Source organism: Aulostomus chinensis, chromosome 3 (assembly GCF_037954235.1).
Source record: "Aulostomus chinensis isolate RoL2024-O1b breed Wild chromosome 3, RoL_Achi_v1.0, whole genome shotgun sequence".
NCBI classification, from domain to species: Eukaryota; Metazoa; Chordata; class Actinopteri; order Syngnathiformes; family Aulostomidae; genus Aulostomus; species Aulostomus chinensis.
In genome coordinates, this window is record NC_141322.1 from 25,753,393 (window position 1) to 25,775,179 (window position 21,787).

The window sequence follows — 21,787 nt, forward strand, 5'->3', positions numbered from 1 at the left end:
AGGCAGAAGGTGTAAACACAAACACGCCAGCATCGAGACTAAGCTGCTCCACCATCCCCACTATCCTGTTGCTTTGGAGCTATGATGACCTCTGCTACCGGCTATGACACCGTCTTTGACTCTGAGCACAAATACAGGTTTAACAGGCATAAGAGTGGTGCAATATTCCTTGCTTGAACGGGCTGTGGAAAAGTGGCTGATATCTCCCGACGGCAGCTGAAATCAGATGAACATTGTTCTATTTTTGTATGCAACTCTAAGCACTTGGTTAATGTCAGGGATTATTAATTAAATATATTAAGAAAAAATATTTATAAGGTCAAGACTGTCTCGAAGCACGAGACAATGTTGTGCTACATTTTACAATAGTTAAACAATTTGACATTCGCAGAAAATCTTGCTTTGCTGCCTTCTACTGGCTTCTTGCCGTAGCATTGTTATTCCAGAGTGTGTTACTGCGTTATGGGACTGTATGTTGAGCAACATGCATGGCGCACATGAAAGTTACTCTGTCAAACCCATCATGTCTCATTGAGCTTCTTAATATTCTAAATGTAAAAAAAAACAAACAACAACAACAACATAGGAATGCAGGACTTGATGCGATCAAGGAAGAAGGCGGACCCTAACACAGAGATAAACCAGGACAAGGCAGGAACTGAGAAACTCATTTATTGTGACAAAACAACAAGGACTGCAGAGAGTAAAAACCAGCAATTAAACTGACTAACTAATGAATACCACAGAGAGACCAGCGGGCAAAATCTACTGACAAAACACAGCAGATGATCCAACAATGAGTGAGACAGAAAAACAAACTAAAACCAATAAGGTGGGAGAACGCAATGGCGGGGAAGGAGCTGATTGGATGAGAGACACAGGGAACAAGGCTGTGGATGATGAGGATTGATTAAGAGACCAGACACAGGTGGTTTGATCAAAAAAGGCTGGAAAAAAGACAAAGATGGGAGGGACAGCAATCAGAGGAAAGAGATTTTGAAGAAGAAAAAAAAACAGGAACTGACAGGGAGAGTCCATGAGAATACAAATGTAGGTTGCTTTCACACCCGCGGTCGAGTGGACTGGATCTGCAGCTCAGTGAGAAGTAGCAACAAATTAGCCTTTTTAATGTTCCGGTTCGGTTTGGGTGGGGTTGAGTTCTAAATGAATAGTGTGAAAGTCTGGACCCATGCAAGATGGTGTGAAAAGACCGTAAGGGTCCAGAACTTAAACTCGACCCAGTCCAGACAATCTTTGGATTGTAGACTCACACAAAACATGTTTCTTATGCTCCAGACTGTAGTTACTTGTTCTTGGAAATGGCAGCGCACATTAGTAGCACGTAAATGTTCTATGTGGCTTGTGAGCTGCATTCAGTATATTGTGTCTCGTTGTCTAATTGTTATGCGGATCTATATGTCACATTTAATGAAGCGTGTGTGTTCTTGCAGATTATTTCTTGTATTTTGTTTGCTCCACAGAAATGTCAGGAAAACAGTGTAATTTTTTCCCCACATTATTTAATCGTAAATATGTGTTGACTGTAATACAGTTTCAGCTAATTCCACTTCAAGTTATGGATTTCATTGACTTCGGTAATAGTATGCAGCAGCACATTCTCGAGAAGTCACAGGAGACTCTGCATCCTCGCTCAACCGACGATAGGTGAAACGAATAAACAGTAAAGTCTATTCCCACCCGCAATTGTCTGTGCACTCACCAAAAATGTGGCCTCATTTATACTTTAAATTAGCTTGCATAAATAGACTGAAGTGTGCCCGGAAAACACAAACGCAAGATACCCCCCCCCCCCCCCCCAAAAAAAATACACAAAGGAGCAGCATGGAACAAAATCTTTTGAAGGGACTCTAAAAGGGAATTAAGCAGGCCCGTCAAAAAATTAAACTGGCTCTGCTTTGCAAAGGGACTCTTTTAGCTTCTCTCTTCTTCCTTTCCATTCCCTCTCCCAGAATACACAGGGCCCTGCCAAGACGTTGCAGTCCACACTGCAGATCTTTCTGCCAAGAAGGAAAACCTCACACAGTGTGTCAATACCACCAATTGTCTTATAAAGAAAACATGCCAGCAGTGAGGAGTGTGAATGTAGTTTTATTGTATATCTTGGTAGAATACGTCTGATAGCTGCACAAGGTCCTGAAGTTGAAGGTCACAATTTTTTAGTTTTTGGAGCGCATAAATGTTTAGATCCGGGATGACTTGGGTCCTGATATTTCAGGTCTCTCATGAGACGAGTTAACGAGATGTCTAAATGTAAATGATATTCCTAGCTTGTTCACTCTGTGTGTCTTTGTCGTCACAAAGCAAAAGTATTTTGACTCTCTTGAGTAGAGCGGTTCCCATCACCCTACATAACGAATAAAGTAGGTGTCTGTTCCATCATGTTGTTATAATTACACAACCTAAGTACGTTGTTTAATGTTCCTAGTGGGCATTATAACTTATTAATGGACCTAAATGATGAAGATGAGGAGAGCTAAATGAAGCAAGCGCTTCTGTTTGTTAAGAACTGTACTGCAGTTTTCTATGAGAAAAAATGTCAATAATGGCTTTTTCCAGCTTTTTCTCAGAGTTCTTATAGTTTTTGTCATCATTTGGAGCTGGTTAAGGTGGTTGCTAAAATTGGGGGATCTCACTGAAAAAAAAAATCCGGTGTCCATGACCTCTTAAAAGGATAATTCACCCAAAAATGATAATTCAGTCATTATCTACTCACCCTCACGCTGATACAATGCGGAGTAAAAAGTTTTTACCTCCAAAACTCTGCTGGAATTTTACAGGAAAAAAAATTGTTGAGGTAATCTTCCAAATAGTTGAAGTGAATGGTGGGGGGGGGGGGGGGGGGGGGGGGGGCTGGAGTCTATCCCAGCATCTACAGGTGAGAGGCGGGGTTCACCCTGGACAGATCACCAGTCCATCACAGGGCCAACACATATAGACAGACAACCATTCACACTCACAGTCACACCTACAGTCAATTTAGAGTATCAATCAGCCTCGTCCTCTCTTGATGCCTTTGGACTGTGGGAGGAAGCTGGAGTACCAGAGAGAACCCACACAGGGAGAACATGGAGACTCACACAGAAAGATCCCATCCCCGAGCTGGGACTTGAACCCAGAATCTTCTTGCTTAGAAGCGATAGTGCTGACCACTGCACCACCGTGCCGCCAAACTTTGAAATATTAAAGTTGTTTCCAAAAGCATCACTGCTTACTTGCCCCAATGTCTAATATTCCAGAAGTTAAAAAGAAATAATATATTCAGGTTCAGTGCTACCAAGCTCCATAAGTTTAACATTTAACAGTTGATTGATTTTACCCTAACATTTACGCGTGAGGGTCAAATCAAGTGTTGGAACATTTTATGGTGTAAAACTGAAGTTCTGGATTTCTGGGAGAATTAGCTTGTCCAAACATGTCAAAGGACTCAGTTAGACATCCAATTACAGCCGTTGCTCTCTCAGGGCTATCGGCTGTAGCGACTTTCATTAACTACTCTCTCATGAAAAAGGAATCCAAGCATTCTGCAAATCCTTGCTAGATTGGAGAGGGGTCAGAGGTGCTGTCTAATCCTATTCCGAAGGTTTGTTCATTTTCATGGCACCAGTCATGACGGCCTGTGTGGAATTTGTGCCACCAGCTTAGAAGAATTAGACACATGGCAGTAGCACAAAAACATGCCATGGAGCTGTGTATTTCAGCTTGGTTGTCATCGATGTCAGTGAAAGCCTCTCATTGTATGTTATAGTACATGAAGTATTCCTCTCAGCTGCAGCCAACCCTTCTCGGCTTCCTCTCTCCTGCCAGACGGTGATTAGATCAGTTTAGCACAGTGGCTGAGTGCCCAAATGCTGCCAGAGATGCAAATTTTGTTTCTCTTTTGTGTCGTGCTCACCCTGTTTTTTTTCTGTTTACATTTGATCATCTGACGTTTAGTTCTTCATGGTTGACTGACTTGCACGGACAGTGTTTTAGCATGCCCAGATTAAGCAGTCGCGTTCTCTTTCATGCTGTGTGACTGGGCTCCTCTCTATGCTCGCTCTTCTCCGTTCCCACGCGTTGTGCTGCACGTTTATTATTTATGGATGCATGCAAAACTACTTTTGCAGCAGCAAATGGAATGGGAACCCAGCCTTGCTTTAGTGTAAATAATGCATTTGGCAGGAACCCGCCGTCTTTCATAGGTATTTGTGGACTTGAGGATAGCTGAGCAGTGATGATTTGGAGCCCTAAGAAGACTGGCCCACATCCAGATTTGTTGTCCTTCAGAGTTTTTCGACTGCCTTAAAGAGGGGTTAATGAGGTACAGTACAGTAGTTTTTTTTAAGCCCACTTAAGATGCAGAGCAGAGGGTCCATATAGCAGCAGCAGCAGCGGCAGCATTGAGGGGACCCATTATTTAAGTGCTCATTATTTAAAAGCTTGTATGACTGGTCAGGGTTGCTTGTTTTGTGAGAAAGCTCCTGCTGCGCTTTGAGGATGAATGCAGCAGACCACCTTGCTCCCATTTACTCTGCCAGTATCACATTTCATTTATAATAATGTTTTTGTTTTACAATTTATCTTCCAAGTTGCCCATCTAAGAGCTGCTGGAATGAAGAGTGTAGCTCTCTGAATCAAAGACATGACATCTTGAATCTGTCGCTCTTCGAGCACACACACACACACACACACACACACACACACACACACACACGAGCGCACACACACACACACACACACTCACACACACACACCTGTCTCTTCATGTGGATTGTATTATTAATGTTTGTTTGTCTATTCAGATTTCTGGTCAAGAAAAATGCAGTTCCTCATGATCTGAACACATGGTGGTGGTGGTGGTGGTGGTGGTGTGTGTGTGTGTGTGTGTGTGTGTGTGAGGACTAGAATACATATTTAACCAATAGAGTGAGGGCATTTGTAGAAAGTGAGGACATTATTTAACATCTTCGAAGGGCCATTTGAAGGTCAAGACATGGTTTTAGGGTCGAGGTCAGAACTAGGTAATGGTTGGGTTTAGGCTCAAGGTTGGGCTCAGGCAGTCAGTTGAGATGGTTAGGTTTAGGATAAGGGGCGATGGAAAGCACAAAGTCAATGAAAGTCCTCACAAAGATATTAGTACAATGATGTGTGTGTGTGTGTGTGTGTGTGTGTGTGTGTGTGTGTGTGTGTGTGTGTGTGTGTGTGACATTTCAAGGTTAACTTTCAGTCTCCGGCCTGCTCTCGTCATGATTAAAGCTGCAATCAGTGATGAGTGTCACTCACACCCACAAGTAAGATATGTTGTTGAGCATCTCATGAAGGCACAACACCGTTACTTTCAGATGTAAATCAAATGATGTTTGTTACATCAGGACTACATTTTGTAACCACTGGGTGGCGCTCAGACTATGACTTCAGATGTCCTCAAGCTGGAACTCTGATCAGATATGAAACATTTGAAAAAGTCCAGTTACAACAAAAAAAATAAAATATCACAATTGGCTGGATCACCATGGTAACTGTGAAAAAAAAAAAAAACTCACTGTGACCCATTCTCAAGATTTGCAGGTATTTCTGACAAGATTGGAGAAGGGAGAGAGACCTGATTCACCACGAGCAGGGCCACAACAAAGTGTAACAAACCCGTTATTTTTCTTTTTGCCACCAGGTAGCGCTATAACTGATATGCCCCAAATAATATTGAGTTCTTCCTTGGCCCATTCAACATCTCTCAAACAAGTCTGGTGAAAGTCAGCCTCATACTTTTTTGTGTAATCTTGCTGACAGACAGATAAACAGCACTGAACACGTTCCCTCCTTGGCGGCGTAATGGAGTATTGTGGTGCTGCAGAGATATCCAGCTGTAGTTAATGGTGGTAACAGCAAGTGCAGTTTATCTTTACAGAATGAATTTTGGGGTCAACAAAACAAACTTTTGTCTATTTTAGAAAGAAGTCATGTAATATATGAGCTTTTTTCTATCTCTCAGTAAACAACTGGGATGTCTGGCAGCACAGAGTCAAAGAAGTTTTGTTTTTTGTTTTTTTCATCTTGTGGAGAAGTTGAAGTTCCACCTGGCAGCTCTTCATCCAACAGCTCACTGTGCCTGCTGCTTCTCTTTACATCGCTCTGCAACATCTAAATATCACAATAATAATCAACTAGTTTTTTGCCAGTTGAAAGTTAAAAACATGAAGAAGCAGCTGTTGGAAATGATCCGATTTCCAAACTGAACACCGCAACGCAGCTCGTTCAGTAAAACTACCAAGGGAGGGCTTTCATCAGTGGGCCACACAGGCTTAGTCACCAGAATGTCAGAGATTATTACTTTAAGAAGATTTTAACGTACTAATCAGACAGACGATGTGATATGAGGTTATAAAAATCATCTCTGAAACCTGCAGTTCATTTAGAAACGTTCCTGCTGGAGCTAAATGGTCGCCTGGTGCCGTTAATCAGCACGATCGACCCGTGTAATTTTAAATCCTAAAAAGTCGTCTCTCGTTCATGGATCTGGTGCCTGTATCACAGTTTTCCATGTGCCTGATCACCTGAACTTTGCTCCTCAAGCGCGGTTAATGTTGTGGATGATTTGAATTGGAATAACTATGTGAAAACAAACACAATGCTGAGATGTAATCATACCAATTACCAACACTGTATTGCTTACAGAAAGTGGCTCTGTGGCCTCACAGTAAGAGGGTTCTGGCCTTAAACAGCTGGGTGGCTGCAGGGGTCTCTCCGTCTGAGCTTAATTGGACACTCTAAAGTGTGAATGTGAGTGTAAATGCTTGTGGTTGCATGTGTATATGTTAGCCTTGTGACTGACAGCTGACCTGTCCAGGGTGGACCCCGCCTCGCGCCCAGTGTCAGCTTGGCTCCTGTTCCCTGAAAATCTGTACAGATTATGTGTGGAACACATAATGAATGAAACCTTAAAAGGTTTGCTTTGAAGCTTTATCAGATATTCTAGTAACCGTGGCAAGATGGAAATGAAAAGGGTCACCTGACCCTGTTGCCCGGCACTGAGGACAGTGCCTGACTTTTGTGTTTTCAGTTGTTTGTGCAGACGCCACACCCACTATTGTGATTAATTTGGTACTTAATTTTTTTTTTGAGGGGGCACAGTTTCTTAATTCATATTTTAATGTTCACACCAAACCACGTTGTTACCAGTAATCATTTGCTGTGGCTGCTTTATTAATCATCAACCCCCTCAGTAACTCTCTAGATCTATAATTAAATTACACTTTAATTAGTAACACTTGAATTATTTACTGTTCAATATTGCATTTAATAGCAATATTGAACTGTAGAAAAAAAATTGTTGGTGAAAAGGCTTAGGGGTTAACGAGTTTGTTTGCAGACACTGTTAATTATTTAATCTGAAAGTGCCCATAATGGATATTTTTAAAGTAACAATATATCAAATGTCAGGTTGTAATGTTAGCTGCATCGCTCATAGCAACGAAGCTACAGAGAGTTATCAGCAGGCTCTACAGCTCCTTTACTCAGCTTTATAGCCGGGTTTGTTTTGCTGTCTGCCTGCAACTTTACTGCTTTAGTTGTCTCTCACTGCTGGTGTAGTGTCATTTTTGGCCACATCAGGCAACTTCTGAGGGGAAAAAAAAAAACCCTAAAAGATACAGACACAACTGATACACCGGTATGAAGACGTGTTTGAGTATCCGTAAAGTCACAGGGACTTTTGAGTCTGCTACCAATGCTAGACAGCAAAACGTGTCTCACATTAAAAAAAAAAAAGAAAAAGTCATGCATTATCACACATCAGCCAACAAACACGCTGATATATCAGTGACAGGCCAGTATCGACCGGTATTATCAGCCACAACTGTATATTGATCAGGCGTTCATATTTTAACTTTGCTATATTTAATGTCAGCAGGGTTACAATAATACAAAGCACATATGGCTTAAATTCAATGGCAAACTTATTTTCTATATGCAAATACTGAAGCTCATTTACAAATTAAATTTCTAAAAATGTTGGATTCTTGACCGTTTTCTGGGGCCTGGACTCCTGTGACTCAGCACGTAGACGTCAGTAGAGGGCAAAAACGTCTTCTCTTGTAGATTAAATCATCATTACTGAAGATGCTTTTTAAACTGATCGGTAAAAGGAGGCAAGCTGAAAAAAGAATAAAATGTTAATAATGTGCCCAAACCATCCACAGTGGCTGCCAGTTCGAGCTTTCTTGTGTTTTTCTCAGTATTGAGTGTGTTTCTGCTCACCGCCTTCCACAATGACACTGCATGAGATAAACGGTACAATTGTCATTGTCATTTCTATCCAAGGCACCCCATGTCTGTCAGTCAGCGCCAGCGTGTTAGATATCCCCAGCTTCCATGAAAGTAAAGATGGAAATATTCAGACTATCATCTCCTAAATCTATGCAGAGCTGTTCCTGCTGTAATAGTTTATTTTAAGGGAAATTTCTTTTTTTAGGTGGGGAATGTAGATCAAGTGAACCCAGAATGCTGCCCAGTTTGCTGTTGTACGTCGCTTTGGACAAAAGCGTCTGCTAAATGAAATTGTAGAATTGTGGGATTGTAGTTTAAAATAATGGCTGAAATTGTTCCCCTGTGATAAAATAAAACACTGCATTTTCAAGAAAAGGGCGAAAGCCAAAGCATTAGAGGGTACAGGTAGCAGTGATGATGTCACTGTCCAATTTTAAGCGGAGGAAGGGAAAAAAAAACAAAAACATGTTGTAGACAGAGTGGTGAGACGGAGCTAAGACACAGCAAACCCTGGACAAACGCTAAAGCATTTCCATCTCTGTGGGCCTCAGATTATCATCTGTATGTACTAGATTGTACCGGCACCAAGTGAGTTTCATGTGCTGCATTTGGGCAAACAGCGATCTCTCTAAAAGCCACAAATCAGTGGAACACCCTGCTGCAGCTCTGTCAGCACTTTCAAAACCAACTTTAAAAGTTGGTTAAAAACTGCTCAGCTCTGTTCTCACTGATTTTTTTTGACAAGCATACACTGAAACATGGCGTGTGTGTGTGTGCGTGTGCGTGCGTGTGATATATTCAGTATCACTTCTTTGATATTTTTACTCTTTACTCTATTCTTTGTTTTGACCTGCTGAGGAATACAGATAATCTGTTATCACGGGCATCAAATGATATCCATCTATATATTATGCCCTTTACAGCATTAAAAAAAGATACTTTTTAAAATGTCTCCTAGTTCATCTCTGCCTGAAAATTGTTGTGGAGCAACATTCAGAGATTGTTTATGTGCTGGTTTAATTCCGCTTGTCGGGATTATTTCCTGATAGTTCTTATCTGCTCAGTCAGTCATCGCAGCTTAATTGTATGGGTGTGTGGACCCGGGTGAACACTGTTTATTCTAGAGTGACTTACATTGCTTTAAAGAAGCTGAATAATTTTCTGCTTCAGTGGACACATTGTTGGATGAAATGTGGAAATAAAGCTTGAAGATCCACTTAGCATTACTTTGATCTTATTACAGCTTATGCCAGGCTCAAGCATTCAGTTTATGTCAAAATGCTCTTCACGGTCTTGAATATTCATTTAAGTCTAGTACATGCTGCACATACGACATTGTGACTGAATCAATATTAGACGTGACAGAGGAATTGCTGCAGGAAAAAAATATTAATACACATGCACACACACACGCGCGCGCACGCACACACACACACAAACATATCAACAAACCTGTCTCGATGTTTAAAATGCAAATGACGCAAAAGTATCCACAAGATCATAAATTCTGTGTGACTGAAATGTTAATGCAACCAAGACAGCATTCATCACCTTCATTTGCTTTGGGAATTCTGACGGGGTTTTACATGTTATTATGTTTTGGCAGCCGTGGCCTCATAAAAGGTAGAAATTAGAGAATCAAAGCTCCAAAAGTCAAAACTAACCCGGCACATTGTACCAGTTATTAACCTGGAGCCATTTTCCTGCTGTAAAAAAAAAAAATTGATGTTCATGTTTTAGAGAAATTATATGCACAATACACAGAATATAAATCATGTTTTTTAGGCATCAAATATCCTCGTGAGCAGATGGTGCTTTGATATTTCAAAAACATGAAACATCTACAACTTGTGAACCAAAATAATTGATAAAACAGTATAACATAGCAGTTTTTGTTGATTAGATTACTAGATCCAAACGAATTATGTAATGTTTTAATGCATTTGTTAACTGTCACATGTGGAAATGTGTCAGGCTGGTGAGTGTTTTTAACTGTACCAGCATTTAAATTGATTCAGGCATTTTGAACTTTAGGGCGAATTCATACAAATAGGTTTGACAAAATGGTTTACTCATATTATTTCTCATATTTTGTAACTACATTATCGTCTGTTTCACTTAATTTGTGAATCGTTCGTGCACAGCTTACGCAAAAAAATTGTTTTTAAACAAGCCATGATAACAAATTTTAGCAGACGATAAATTGTTCTAGAAATTAATGTGATAAATATTATGATTGTCTGTTATTTTAACCGAATTTTGTAACACTGATGCACTGATAACAGTATGTAATATTAGTACTCCCTTTAAATAGACATTTACTCAGACATTACAATTAGAAGGTGAACAATGTAAATAAATAAAAATAACAGATGAATAAACATTTAACACAATACATGTTGGTACTGCTGTGCTGTAATCAATATATTAATGTCAGCAGAATGATTGTGTTCATGTCTATTTACTGTATTAATATTGTTCACGGTCACAATTTACAGCAACATTACCCATTGAAATTCAAATGGAACTGCACAGGAAGTCTTAAATTCATGTGTTCCTGTTGCATTTTCATCGCGCCCTCATTGTGATGCTCGGATGAAGAAGGACAGTGAGCTGAATGCAGTTTGGTGTTGTATTTGCATAAAATGTGACGAAACAGAAATACAAAGTGGTGTGTAATGCTTGCAGCACGTTAGAGCCTGCAGTGGCCGACTCTTCCTCTGTTCCTCATGCCTGTGCAGTGTGATGATGCAGTAGGACAGCTATCTGATCCCCGCTGCGTTGTACCGCGTGTCCAGTGGCACAGAACATGCTGTGAGGACACACCATGAGTCAGGAGCAAGAAGACCTTGCTGAACCACCATCAGAGGGGAGACAGAGAGATAAAGAGGGGACAGAATGAGATAGAGGAACTAGCCAAGTGTGTCAGAGGACTCCAGCAATACTAAAATGACCTCTGCCTCTGCACCTGCAGGGTTGTTTCCCAACAGGTCTGAGCCTAATGTTGGCTTCTGGGACTAAATATTCCTGCTGTTCTGGTCAGCCAATTCCAAAAATACCACCATACCAAGTCCGACTGGAGGAGAAAATGCTGGAACGTGGCCACAGCCCTCCACCTATGACCATAACAACTGCTGCTTTTCCTCTTAACCCCGGTTTTGGCCACCAAATCTAAAGGCAATAAAGGTCGTAAAGGCTGATCGATGACAAATATTTAAACAAGATGTTGTACAAAATTACGATTTAAACAGCAGAACTGAAAATAATGTCTGTGTGGCTGTCTATCTCTTTTTAAATCATGTTTGTTCACATGCTCCTGGAGAAAGAGAGAGAATGTGCTCACCACATGAACCTGTCTAGGATCCATTGTTAAGTGCTGTGAACTAACACTGTTGTCCCTGGAAGCACAGTCGGCTGAGATTAAATTGATTGACTGGAAAATGTAACTGAGTCAGTTTGCCTCACAGTATGATATTGACTCAGTGGATGCAGTTTCATTGACTTATTTCAAATGTCCAACTGATTCTTGCTCCTTACCTTTTTCTTCCACCCCTTTTCCTTATATATATATATATATATATATATATATGATAGAAATAAAAGAAAAATAGAGGCGTTAGAGCGTGTAGGTAAGACTGAAACAGCAGAGGCAGTCTGATACTAAAGAGGGTAGATGGATGAACATCATGGTTGGACACGAGGAAGCCAGAGGACACAATCCAGTGATGGATGGAGGGACAAGCTTGCCTGCACACGCCATGATGGCTATGTTGATGATGATGATGATGATGATGATGATGAGTAATTTAGCTGGAGAGTATTGATCAGTATCTGGCTGTGTCACGGTACATGAGTACAATTTGTTTTTAACATGTGTACAATTTTTTTTTTTAATTTTTCAATGTATTGTTTTTTTTTCCCATTTGGATCAATACAATCTTACATGAGTCCATATGTACAATGTGCATCCCATTCTCTAGAACAGATATATCCATTACTCCTACAGGGTTTTTTTCTTTCACATTTGTTGGAAATAATCACATCTCAGCGTTCTGTGAAAGCACTTCTGGCTGCAGTGCTGTCTCAAAAAGGCCTTTAGGAAATAATGAACCATTTGCATTTTGCCAAAAACACAAACATGATTTATTTCTTTAATTTCTTTAAAGTCTGCACTGCTTGAAATCTATAATGAGTTATTACAAACCTGGATGTCAGTTGCAACTGGAGTGGTTGTGGTTATATTTGTTCATACTATTGGGAATAAAAGAGTCCCTGTGGACCGATGGTTTTAAGTTTTTTTTTTTTTCTTCGCAAAATTTGAGTGGAACATTTGGACTGTGAAGTCCTGGTCTAAACAGACACATCATGAGTTACCTGATGTAGTTACTTGATATAAGAGAGTTGGTTCTGCAGCTTCCTTATCAAATGCATAGTTTCCGTTCGCGTCACATCTGGGGGTGTCTCACACAAGTGAGACAGCATTTTTGCAGATTGGGGCATAATTGTCTCAACTCATCATTTTTTATTCCAACCAAAGTTCTGGGCTGAGGAACTGGCTAACAAATCCACTGACCCTGTTTTCCTCACAGCGGGCTGCTTGTGTGGCTGGAACAGTTCTGCTGCAGCTTTGAAATACGCAACGAAGTAATGTGGATTATATATTCTGGTAGTTAAGGGGTTAAAGGATGAACAACTGCACATGAGATCCTTTAAGTCTGCAGATAATGAGGTTCTTATGTGAATGTATAAGATCATTATCTCACTATATAACAAGCCTGGGCATACAAGCTGAACATATTTAGATTTGAAAAACAGAAGAAAAACTAATCAGCTGGAATTTTTCTTGGTTCTCTAATTTGCAGTTTTTCGGCTTCCATGTGTAATGTGGTTGTAATGATATATTTGAAGGGTCTTGTGAATGCGTGCCAACTGAGCCATATGCTGCAGTGTTAATTGGGCATTTGATTACATGTGCGATTCCCCAAGAAGTTACAATTTTGTCAGGTAATCAGTCTTGCAGAGTTAAAGCCGTCACTGACTGGCTGTCAGATGCTCGGGTGTCACTTGCTGGTCTCTTGAAGCTGTGATTTTTTCCAGTCAGCTGTGCAATGTGGATTTTTTTTTTCTTTTCTCGTTTCCAGTTGTCTGTAGGATCACATGGGATTTGTGGGCACAAAAACACGCTTTAGAGAAAAATTCCATCACTTTATGGAAATGGCCACTCCTTGAACCTTTCATCTGGGGATTTAAGTATGAAACTTGTCTGATCATCCTGTCATTTCTGTGAAAGAATTATTCTAACAGTCTTTTAGATTGACAGCCTCTCTGCTTCTCTCCGGGAGGCAGTCTCTCCTGCATTTCACCTCTTAATGAGCTAATGAAACACCTTTTGTCTCTGAAATATCTCGACCTTGTTACCGGATGCGCTGCAGAGGCAGTATCAAATGGAGTTCTGAAACATAGAACCTTTATATCATGTCACAGATAGGTTTAGCTTTTTGACTTGCTGAAACAATGAAGCATCTAATCATTCGCCTGCATTCCTCTGGTATTGTGCTCGCTCACTCACTAACATGGCTTAACGGAGCAATCAAGTGAAGTCACAATGTCTTCTTGTTACTGCTGATGAATATAGAAAAACCTGCAATCAACATTTCATGATGTGGACAATACTCTTTGGGCTTGTAAAGAAAACCTTGGAGCTCTGAATGTTCTATGTAAAGCTTTAACTTCAACTTGTACTCATTAATTTATTCCCTCACATACATTTCAGGCTTATATTTTACCATAAACTCAAATATTCTATGACCTGGGAGAAATTGTTTAATTTTAGATTTAAAGCCTCAGTTTTATTAACCATTTAACAAGCATCAGATAATACTTCCGGCTGAACTTTGAGGAACCGTATATAAATGTATGCTCAAAACAATTTGACTATTTTTGTCTTGAGAATAAGAAATGAATCAGTGCAAACATCACATGCCTTCAGGGAAGTAGGGCAACAAAATACACAGTGTGTGTGTGTGTGTGTGTGTGTGTGTGTGTGATATATACTGAGATCATTTTGACAACTATAAAGTCACTGGGGGAAAGAGTCAACCTGATTACTAAGGGGGTTCTACTATTACTTTCAGCAAGAGCATCAATTTTAAGTGTCCTATAAAGAGGTGAAATATATGACAAACTGTCACAACAGCACCTGAGTTCAAGAATTCATTCAGCAAGATGGATGGACTGTAAAAAAAAAAGGGGGGGCATGGCCTGTGTGATGTCATCAGTTTGTTTAGTTTGTTACTGCTGCTTTTGAATTGTACAATTCAGACACGGGATCCATTTGTCTGGCTGTCATCTGCAGATCGTAACACGTGCTTACCCTTGACAGGACGCTGTGAGCTGGTCTCTTGTGATTGGTCCAGATTGATCCATTGGGTGGTGATGAATACTGGCTCCATGACATCATGGCAACAGATCAGCAAATAACAAAATTCAATGGCAGAAGCTGTGGTTCAACCAGTAGAGGGAAGATGCTTTGTATTTTTATAACACAATGCATAGAATTGAAATTGTTGGCACCAGAATGTCAAAATATGGATGACAATAAATCAACAATGCTGCTTCATACATTGGTTTTCAGATAAATAAAGTAGTTTAAGTGTTAAATCACTCTTTAAATTTATCGCCTTTATTTATATGTTTAATAGCCTGGATTTTGACTTTCACAACTGGAGCTGACCATTTTTACTGTAAGTGGAACCATTATTTGCAAAATCGAAGAAACCTGGAAACTACAGTAGTGATTGAGAGCATCAACTCATCAGGGAGATCTTTCCTTGCAAATCAGTCAAATGAGAAGTCGATTTTTCATTCAGGATCAGACTCTTCTGTAGATTTGCCCCCTGCATGAGGAACTAATACATCATTTTTCCTTTTTTAAGGTGCGCATCCAGGTTGTAAACAGTCTTCAGTTTTAGCAGAGTCTGTAAATTTGTCCATATTTCCTTTGTCAGTGTAATAGCTGTCAGTATAACTGCGGGGAGGCTTGGCCTGAGGCGTATGATGTCTGGTACAAAACCAAATGTGTGTCATATTTAGATAAGAGGTAAACAAAATGCCTGACGTTAACAACAGCGTTGGTTTTATTTGCCCTCCAACCACAGCACCCACCTGGAGCTCATGGCTCCTGTGTCATGTATCAGCTGTAAACACACTCCTCTGTCTTATTGGTCCCGTTGACTCACTGCTGCTTCGAGGCAAATGGCGCTTTGGGGGACGTTTTAATGTGTGAAAAATGGTGTGAGTACAGTGAGCGCATCAAGCATGTGTGCATTTGAGTTGATTATGTCTGTCTATTAGGCAGTAATCAGAAGAGACTCCTAAAGCCTTCAAATGGAAATCGTGAGCAAATTTCAACTTCTGATGTTGTGAGTACCAGAAGTGGGGTGGGGGGTGCATTCAAAGACTCCTGAACCCACTAAGACTGTATTTAAAGAGAGTCACTAATAACAAAAGTTAATCAAAAGGGAATAGTTTTCACGGTGGTGCTTTCGTAGGAAAAATTGGTCCGAAAAGTATGAGCTGATCATCCTAAAATCGAAAAGTTCATACGGAGAGAGATATAGAAAAATACCTGCTCATTGCAAGTCAAGTTTATTCGCATCGCACCTTCAAACAACAAGACAATCCAAAGTGCTTTGCGTTAAATGTAATGCATCCAAAAAGACTATAAAAGTCAAATAAATGGAGTGATATAAAAGTAAAAGATAATAGATAAAAAGCCAAATAAAACTGATTTATCTGCTGAAGCTTCAACACAGTGTAAGAATATGAAATAAAATGAAATAAAAGTGAGTAAATGGTCCCAAATGTACAGTAATAAAATGTTTTCTTGCATAAAACTGAATGCTTCTTTACCATATTTAGAGGTCTGATGGTCCATAAAACAAAACAAGTCATCAATTCGGCCTCACACATCTCCACCGTGTGGCTGTTTTGGCGTGGCTGCATTCAGGCATATGAATTTATGTACATTAATATACAATTTCAGATGTATTGGAGATGAAAAATCATGTGGCTTTAATTTCTACAAAGCAATATTATAAATACTTTTTTTTAAAGACGCTTTTTCGAGGGAACATCTTCTCAAAAAATAAATGAATAAAAAGAGCCATTCTTGAATTGTGCAGTTAAAGTGGCTTAACTTGTGCTTTATGCCTGGTGTGTGTAAGATTCAGCTTTAACCTGCCCAGAAATTGATTTGCCCTGATCAGGCCATTTTGTGATGAGCCACCTGTTCTCAGCATCAAATCCATCAGGTGGAATAATTTTCCTGCTAACCAGCTCCATCAGGCCACCTGAACACCACCAGATGCAACATGGAAATTGTAATATTAGCTTCTAGATTTAATTCATGTTTGGAGCAATACTGCCCATTCCCCAAAAATCTACAAGCAGTCACAGTCTAACTAAACATTTCATTTTCAATAAGCACAGCAGCACACGCTTGAGTTCCAATTAGTTGTGAAGTTCGGCTGTCACAGCAGATTTGTTAGTTTCCCCCTTTATTAAGAACTGTAGCTGAGTAAAAATAAGACGCCTGACTGAGAACAGAGGCTGACGAATGTGTTGGGTGTCTAATATGTTATTTTTTCAATATGAAGAAGTGAAATAAAAATGATGAATTAAAAGTGAGGTGGAACTGTTGTGCTGGAGCTGAGATGGAGTATAATAGAAACGGCACACAATATTACCTCAGGCACTTGCAATATGGCTGAAGTCTTCTGTCATGGTACATTTCATAGCACATTAACAGTAAATATAATTGTTCTGTAGATGTAAAGAGATGCTTTAGGATGACAGTACCATGCTTCGTCACAAGTGATTATTTTCTTCTTTTTATTGGAACTTGACTGTACTCCTGCTCTATTTCTATGTTCCTCTCCTGCAAGGCTGCTCATGTCCTGCCACGCTACGAGACATCTGGATATGCAATGATTATGTGAGACTCACAAGACAACGTCAGAATAGCCCACCAATGCCATCTCACTACTGGTCTGTCACGTTCGCACTGAAACACACAAGAAGCAAGACAAGACAAAAGCACCACACATTTAAATGATGAGATGAGCACAAGCAAAGACAGAAGGGTCAGTAGCACCTGTATTCCACCCCCCCCACCCCCCTGAAAGGGTCATATGATGTGATTGCTTTGACCCAATCGGGAAGTGAACGTATATGTTTTCATCCTAGTTTCCAGAAGTATTTGTTTCTGCCCATCCAGACACTGAAACCCTGAAAATAAAGTCTGACAATGGAAGGATTTTTCTTAAATGGCCTTTTTCCATTCAGCGAAAATACTGTTTATGTGTGAAAGGAGGGTTGAGATTCAAATCTTGTTTTAAAATAATACCAGTGTAGATGTGGATTCACTGCCCATACAAATGGTTATAAACTCCAACTTTACCACCTTCAACCAAGTTTATTGCATTAAGTTCAATTGGAAAACCCTAAATTACCTTGTTAGCACCCATTTCTCCCTTTATAGTTGGATTATTTGGCCTCAACACCACAACATCAATTACCGTAAACCTCAACCTCAGGCTTCAATTTTCCCCCTCAAAAATCTAATGGTGATACTGCAGACTGTGATTATGTTTTTCTGTGTGCTCACAACATCCTAAAGGCTGTCTGATACTGTACAGAATTAGAGTCTCTCATTAAGATCTCCAGCTCTGGCTGTCAGTACAAAGCCAGCCACGGCAAAATATCCCCCTCATATTCAAGCCCCTGCCAGGAAAGCAGGAGTTAATCTATTTACATAAAACCAAGCATTTTACTAATTTGAGTGGCTGCACTGGAACAGAGTTCAAAGAAGAACTGCGATTTGCAAATGCTTTCCTCACGAGAGGAGAGCAGTCGCGTTGGCAGTAAGATGAGCCACTGATTGGCCTGCTCTCCATGGGCCTCTCAGATGAAGATGGAGAATATTACCGTCAACAGCACCCTAAAAGTACATGGAGATTACGTTGCCGAGAGCTTTAAGATGGACCACGCACACAGCATTACTCACCTTCCAGGTAGCAGCGTGACAACAGGGGGAGGGAAGGAGAGCGGGAACAGTCTCAGTGTCTTATCTGGTATTATGGATTCATGTGCATTGGTAGTTTTTAGTATTATCTAAATATGTTACATACTCATGCAGTAGATGTCATGTATATTCATACATTAATGCAAGATTATTTCATTGTTTTGAAACCAAAATGCAGAATTTATGTATATCCTACAGTTATTTAGTCTGGTTTGCATTTGTCGTGTTCGCATTCTCCTTCACATACGTGCAGCGTATGTACGCGTATCCACGCAGCCTCATAACCTTGTAACCACCAAGACTAACAGTAAATATATTTAACACACGAATGAGGCCATTCCAAATATCAGAGTAGAGTATCGAGAGGATGAAACCAGAGCCCTTAAGGAAATTTCACACCCCACAACAAAATAATAGGCTCAATTGTAGGCTTTATACCCTACACCGTGATTACTTTGGCTCCCCTTGTATTAAGTACTAATTGTAATTTGATTTATATGCTGATGAAAAGTCACAGTTCAAAGCCTTGTGCATTCAGTTACTTCTACCAGAGCCATTGCAGCCCCTCGGCCTGTCTTCAGGCTTGGGTCCTGATCAAAGCAATGAGCAGCCCCTCGACCCCTACATACGCAGCAGTGCCTGGTTGGTTGCTGTTGGTGTCAGAGAGGGATGAACCCTGATGATACTCAGATTTTGCGTTAAGAAGTAGACTCTCTTCCTGCATCCACTAGGTGGCACTAGCGAACACTTTTCTATATTTGATGTTGCTGTGCATCATGTGAAAATTGTAGTTTAAATTTAATGTAAGAAAGTTTGAAACAAAGTTTGTTTCATCAGTCTTAGCTCCTGTAACCGAGAGGTGGCGCTATGACCTGAATTCAGCTTGTAGATGTTCCCAGGTCTTTATGTCTTCACAGTAACCAGTTTAAATTAAATTTCTTGTTGCCACCTGGTGGCGCTGTGATTAAAATTCAGTGGGTCCATGCTACACCCCTCCAGCGTAATGCGTGAGACTCAGCCACACATTTTTTTTTGCATTATCCTGCTAATAAACACTTTACTTTCATTAAATTTCTTTCACCCCTTCCCTCCCCCCGATCTGCATTTACTCCATGTCGATGTCACTAAGGGGTGTTGCTATTTTTGGTGAATCAAATTATTATTTCATCCAGGCAGCCTCACCACAACATCTTTGCAGGGTATCTTAAAAGTATGTCTATGTGTGTGTCTGCAGTAAACCGAGCTGCAGACTTCAAAAGATGCTGTCAGTTTGGACTCAGCGTGTTGGATGGACCTCCTACATTAGCTCTCTCTGTGGCTAATTGCTACATTTAGATATTCGCACCCATATTGTTGCACTTTAACTCAGACTGTTGCTTCACAGTGAAGTTGTGTGGTACCTGTGTTGTAGCTCAGCTGGCGGCTCACAGAGGCTCTCCAGAGTGTGTGTGTGTGTTCGTACCCAGTCATTGCCTTACACTGTGATTCCAAATGATTTTATTTTCAAAACAGGAAATCATACAGTTTATGCTTGCATTCACTTCTGAGATCAACGATTGTTAGAGGTTTGGGGTGGGATGTGTATATATATGTGTGTGTGTATGTGGGGGGGGCAACCATAGCGTGAAAGTTTTATTTTTTTTTTGAAATACATATTAGGTGACATTACATTTTTGTTTCCCAGTATGTTCCCAGTGTATTGTTTTCCTTTTACAGTTCTCAGTTTATAGAGAAGCAAAGAGCAAATTCTGTTATAATCTCTGTTAAAACAAATCCTCGCATAACTTTAAGCTGTTGTAAATTCTTTGTGTGCATATGGCATGGACCTGTGTGTCGGTGAATCACATTTATGGGCACATAAATATAATCTGTGCAGCCTCATGTGCAGCACGATGTAAAATACAGACAGTTTGCAACATTGATATTCTAGCCATAACGCGTGTGTGCACGTGTCAGTGTGTATGTGAGTACCACGAGTGGTTTGTATGAACTGTTCTTATATATTGGTCCTTTAATTACTTCTTTTAATCTCACATTTTCATGCTCTGGCCGTGTACCTAAATTTTGTTGTGTGCACAAGTATAATGACAATAAAAGGATTGTGACTGTGATTCATACAAGACTGGATAAACAGTCTGGGAGCATTGTCGGGTTAATCAGGTATGAGAGTTCTTGGAGCTTATTTCTATTATATCGCTGCTGTTTTGTTTACTCACCGTCCTCAGTTTCCTTAACAGGATTGTGCATTGTAGTTTCAGAAGAGGGACTTTCGGTTTCTCACTTAACAAGCTTGCAGTAGGAGAGCTAGGAGGCTGGTTTATTGTTATTCATTCTAAAGACATATTTTGCACCACAACTCATGTCTGAAAACTCTCATAAGTGCTCCAGAATGAGGAGCGATTAATAACAGTGGAAAGATCAACACACCTATCAGCTGTGATGGCCTCCTCCATTCTGGGCTTTTCAGCTATTTGTTAGCTAAAAGGTCAGTGCTGTCAACACGGCTTCTCTGGTCGAACTGTGTCATAGTTCAAAGATCAACTCGATGCAAAAAATGAGTTTGTTCTTTTGGAAAGAGCCTCTAATTGCTCCAATTCCTTTCAAACAAATTCCTTTTGCTTTTATTGGTCTTTTGTTTTAGGCTAAGTATAAATATTTCCTGTTAGTATATAACCAAAGCCACATTTTGCAGCTTTTGTAGCCCTCGACAGGTTAATCCTTAACACAAATCCAAGCTTTGTGATCTCAGGAGTTACTCTAATTGTCCACCTCTAACTGCCAAGCTGCTGAAGCGTAAGGAGCTTGTTGGAATGAGCCCAAGTGAGCCAGCTTGCACATCTGAGAGTTCATGTGATGCAAATATGGCTGACCGCCGGCGATTTTGTCTTCCTTTGTTACAGAATGAGGGAGAAGGACCTCCAGAGCATGTGCAGAAGGGCGCTGCTGCTGACCGTCTGTATGGTGTCACTTTGGGGACAACTGACCAGTGCGTCGTCACACCGGAGCCACATAGGTACGACAGTACATATGTTCTTTACTGTTATTTCAACAGGGGCAGGTCGTTGAATATTTAGCACCCTCTCGGATAGGATTCTTTTATTCATAATGTACAGAAACACACATTCCCTCCAGGATTTATTGCTCCGGGCATCTTGCCCAGAACAAGCCAAGCCTGGTACGACAGACTGATCAGCAGCTCTCCTAGAGAAGATGAGGATTAAAAGAATGTACTGCTGTTTCTTTTATTTATTCATATTCTCCCTATTACTGTTATTGCCTTTAACATATCTAAAAAAGGTTAGTAATATGTATATTTTTAAAGGCATCGGGTTGTGTGACTCCTACAGAGGCAGGGAAACAGACAGCAGCTGTAGATTTTCACAAATACACCAGCAGATATTTCATCAGCCACACACTGGCAGCAGCACACAAACGAAGACA

General features: G+C 40.3%; 1 protein-coding gene across 1 annotated transcript in view; it reads left to right on the forward strand.

Moving 5' to 3' along the window:
* tafa3a (TAFA chemokine like family member 3a) overlaps window positions 1–21,787 on the forward strand; it is a 92,009-nt gene that overhangs the window by 32,855 nt on the left and 37,367 nt on the right. The window contains exon 2 of the mRNA XM_086200844.1: window positions 21,247–21,359. Coding sequence (XP_086056970.1) covers window positions 21,248–21,359 — 112 coding nt within the window. The 5' untranslated portion in view covers window position 21,247. The remainder of the gene's footprint in view (window positions 1–21,246; window positions 21,360–21,787) is intronic.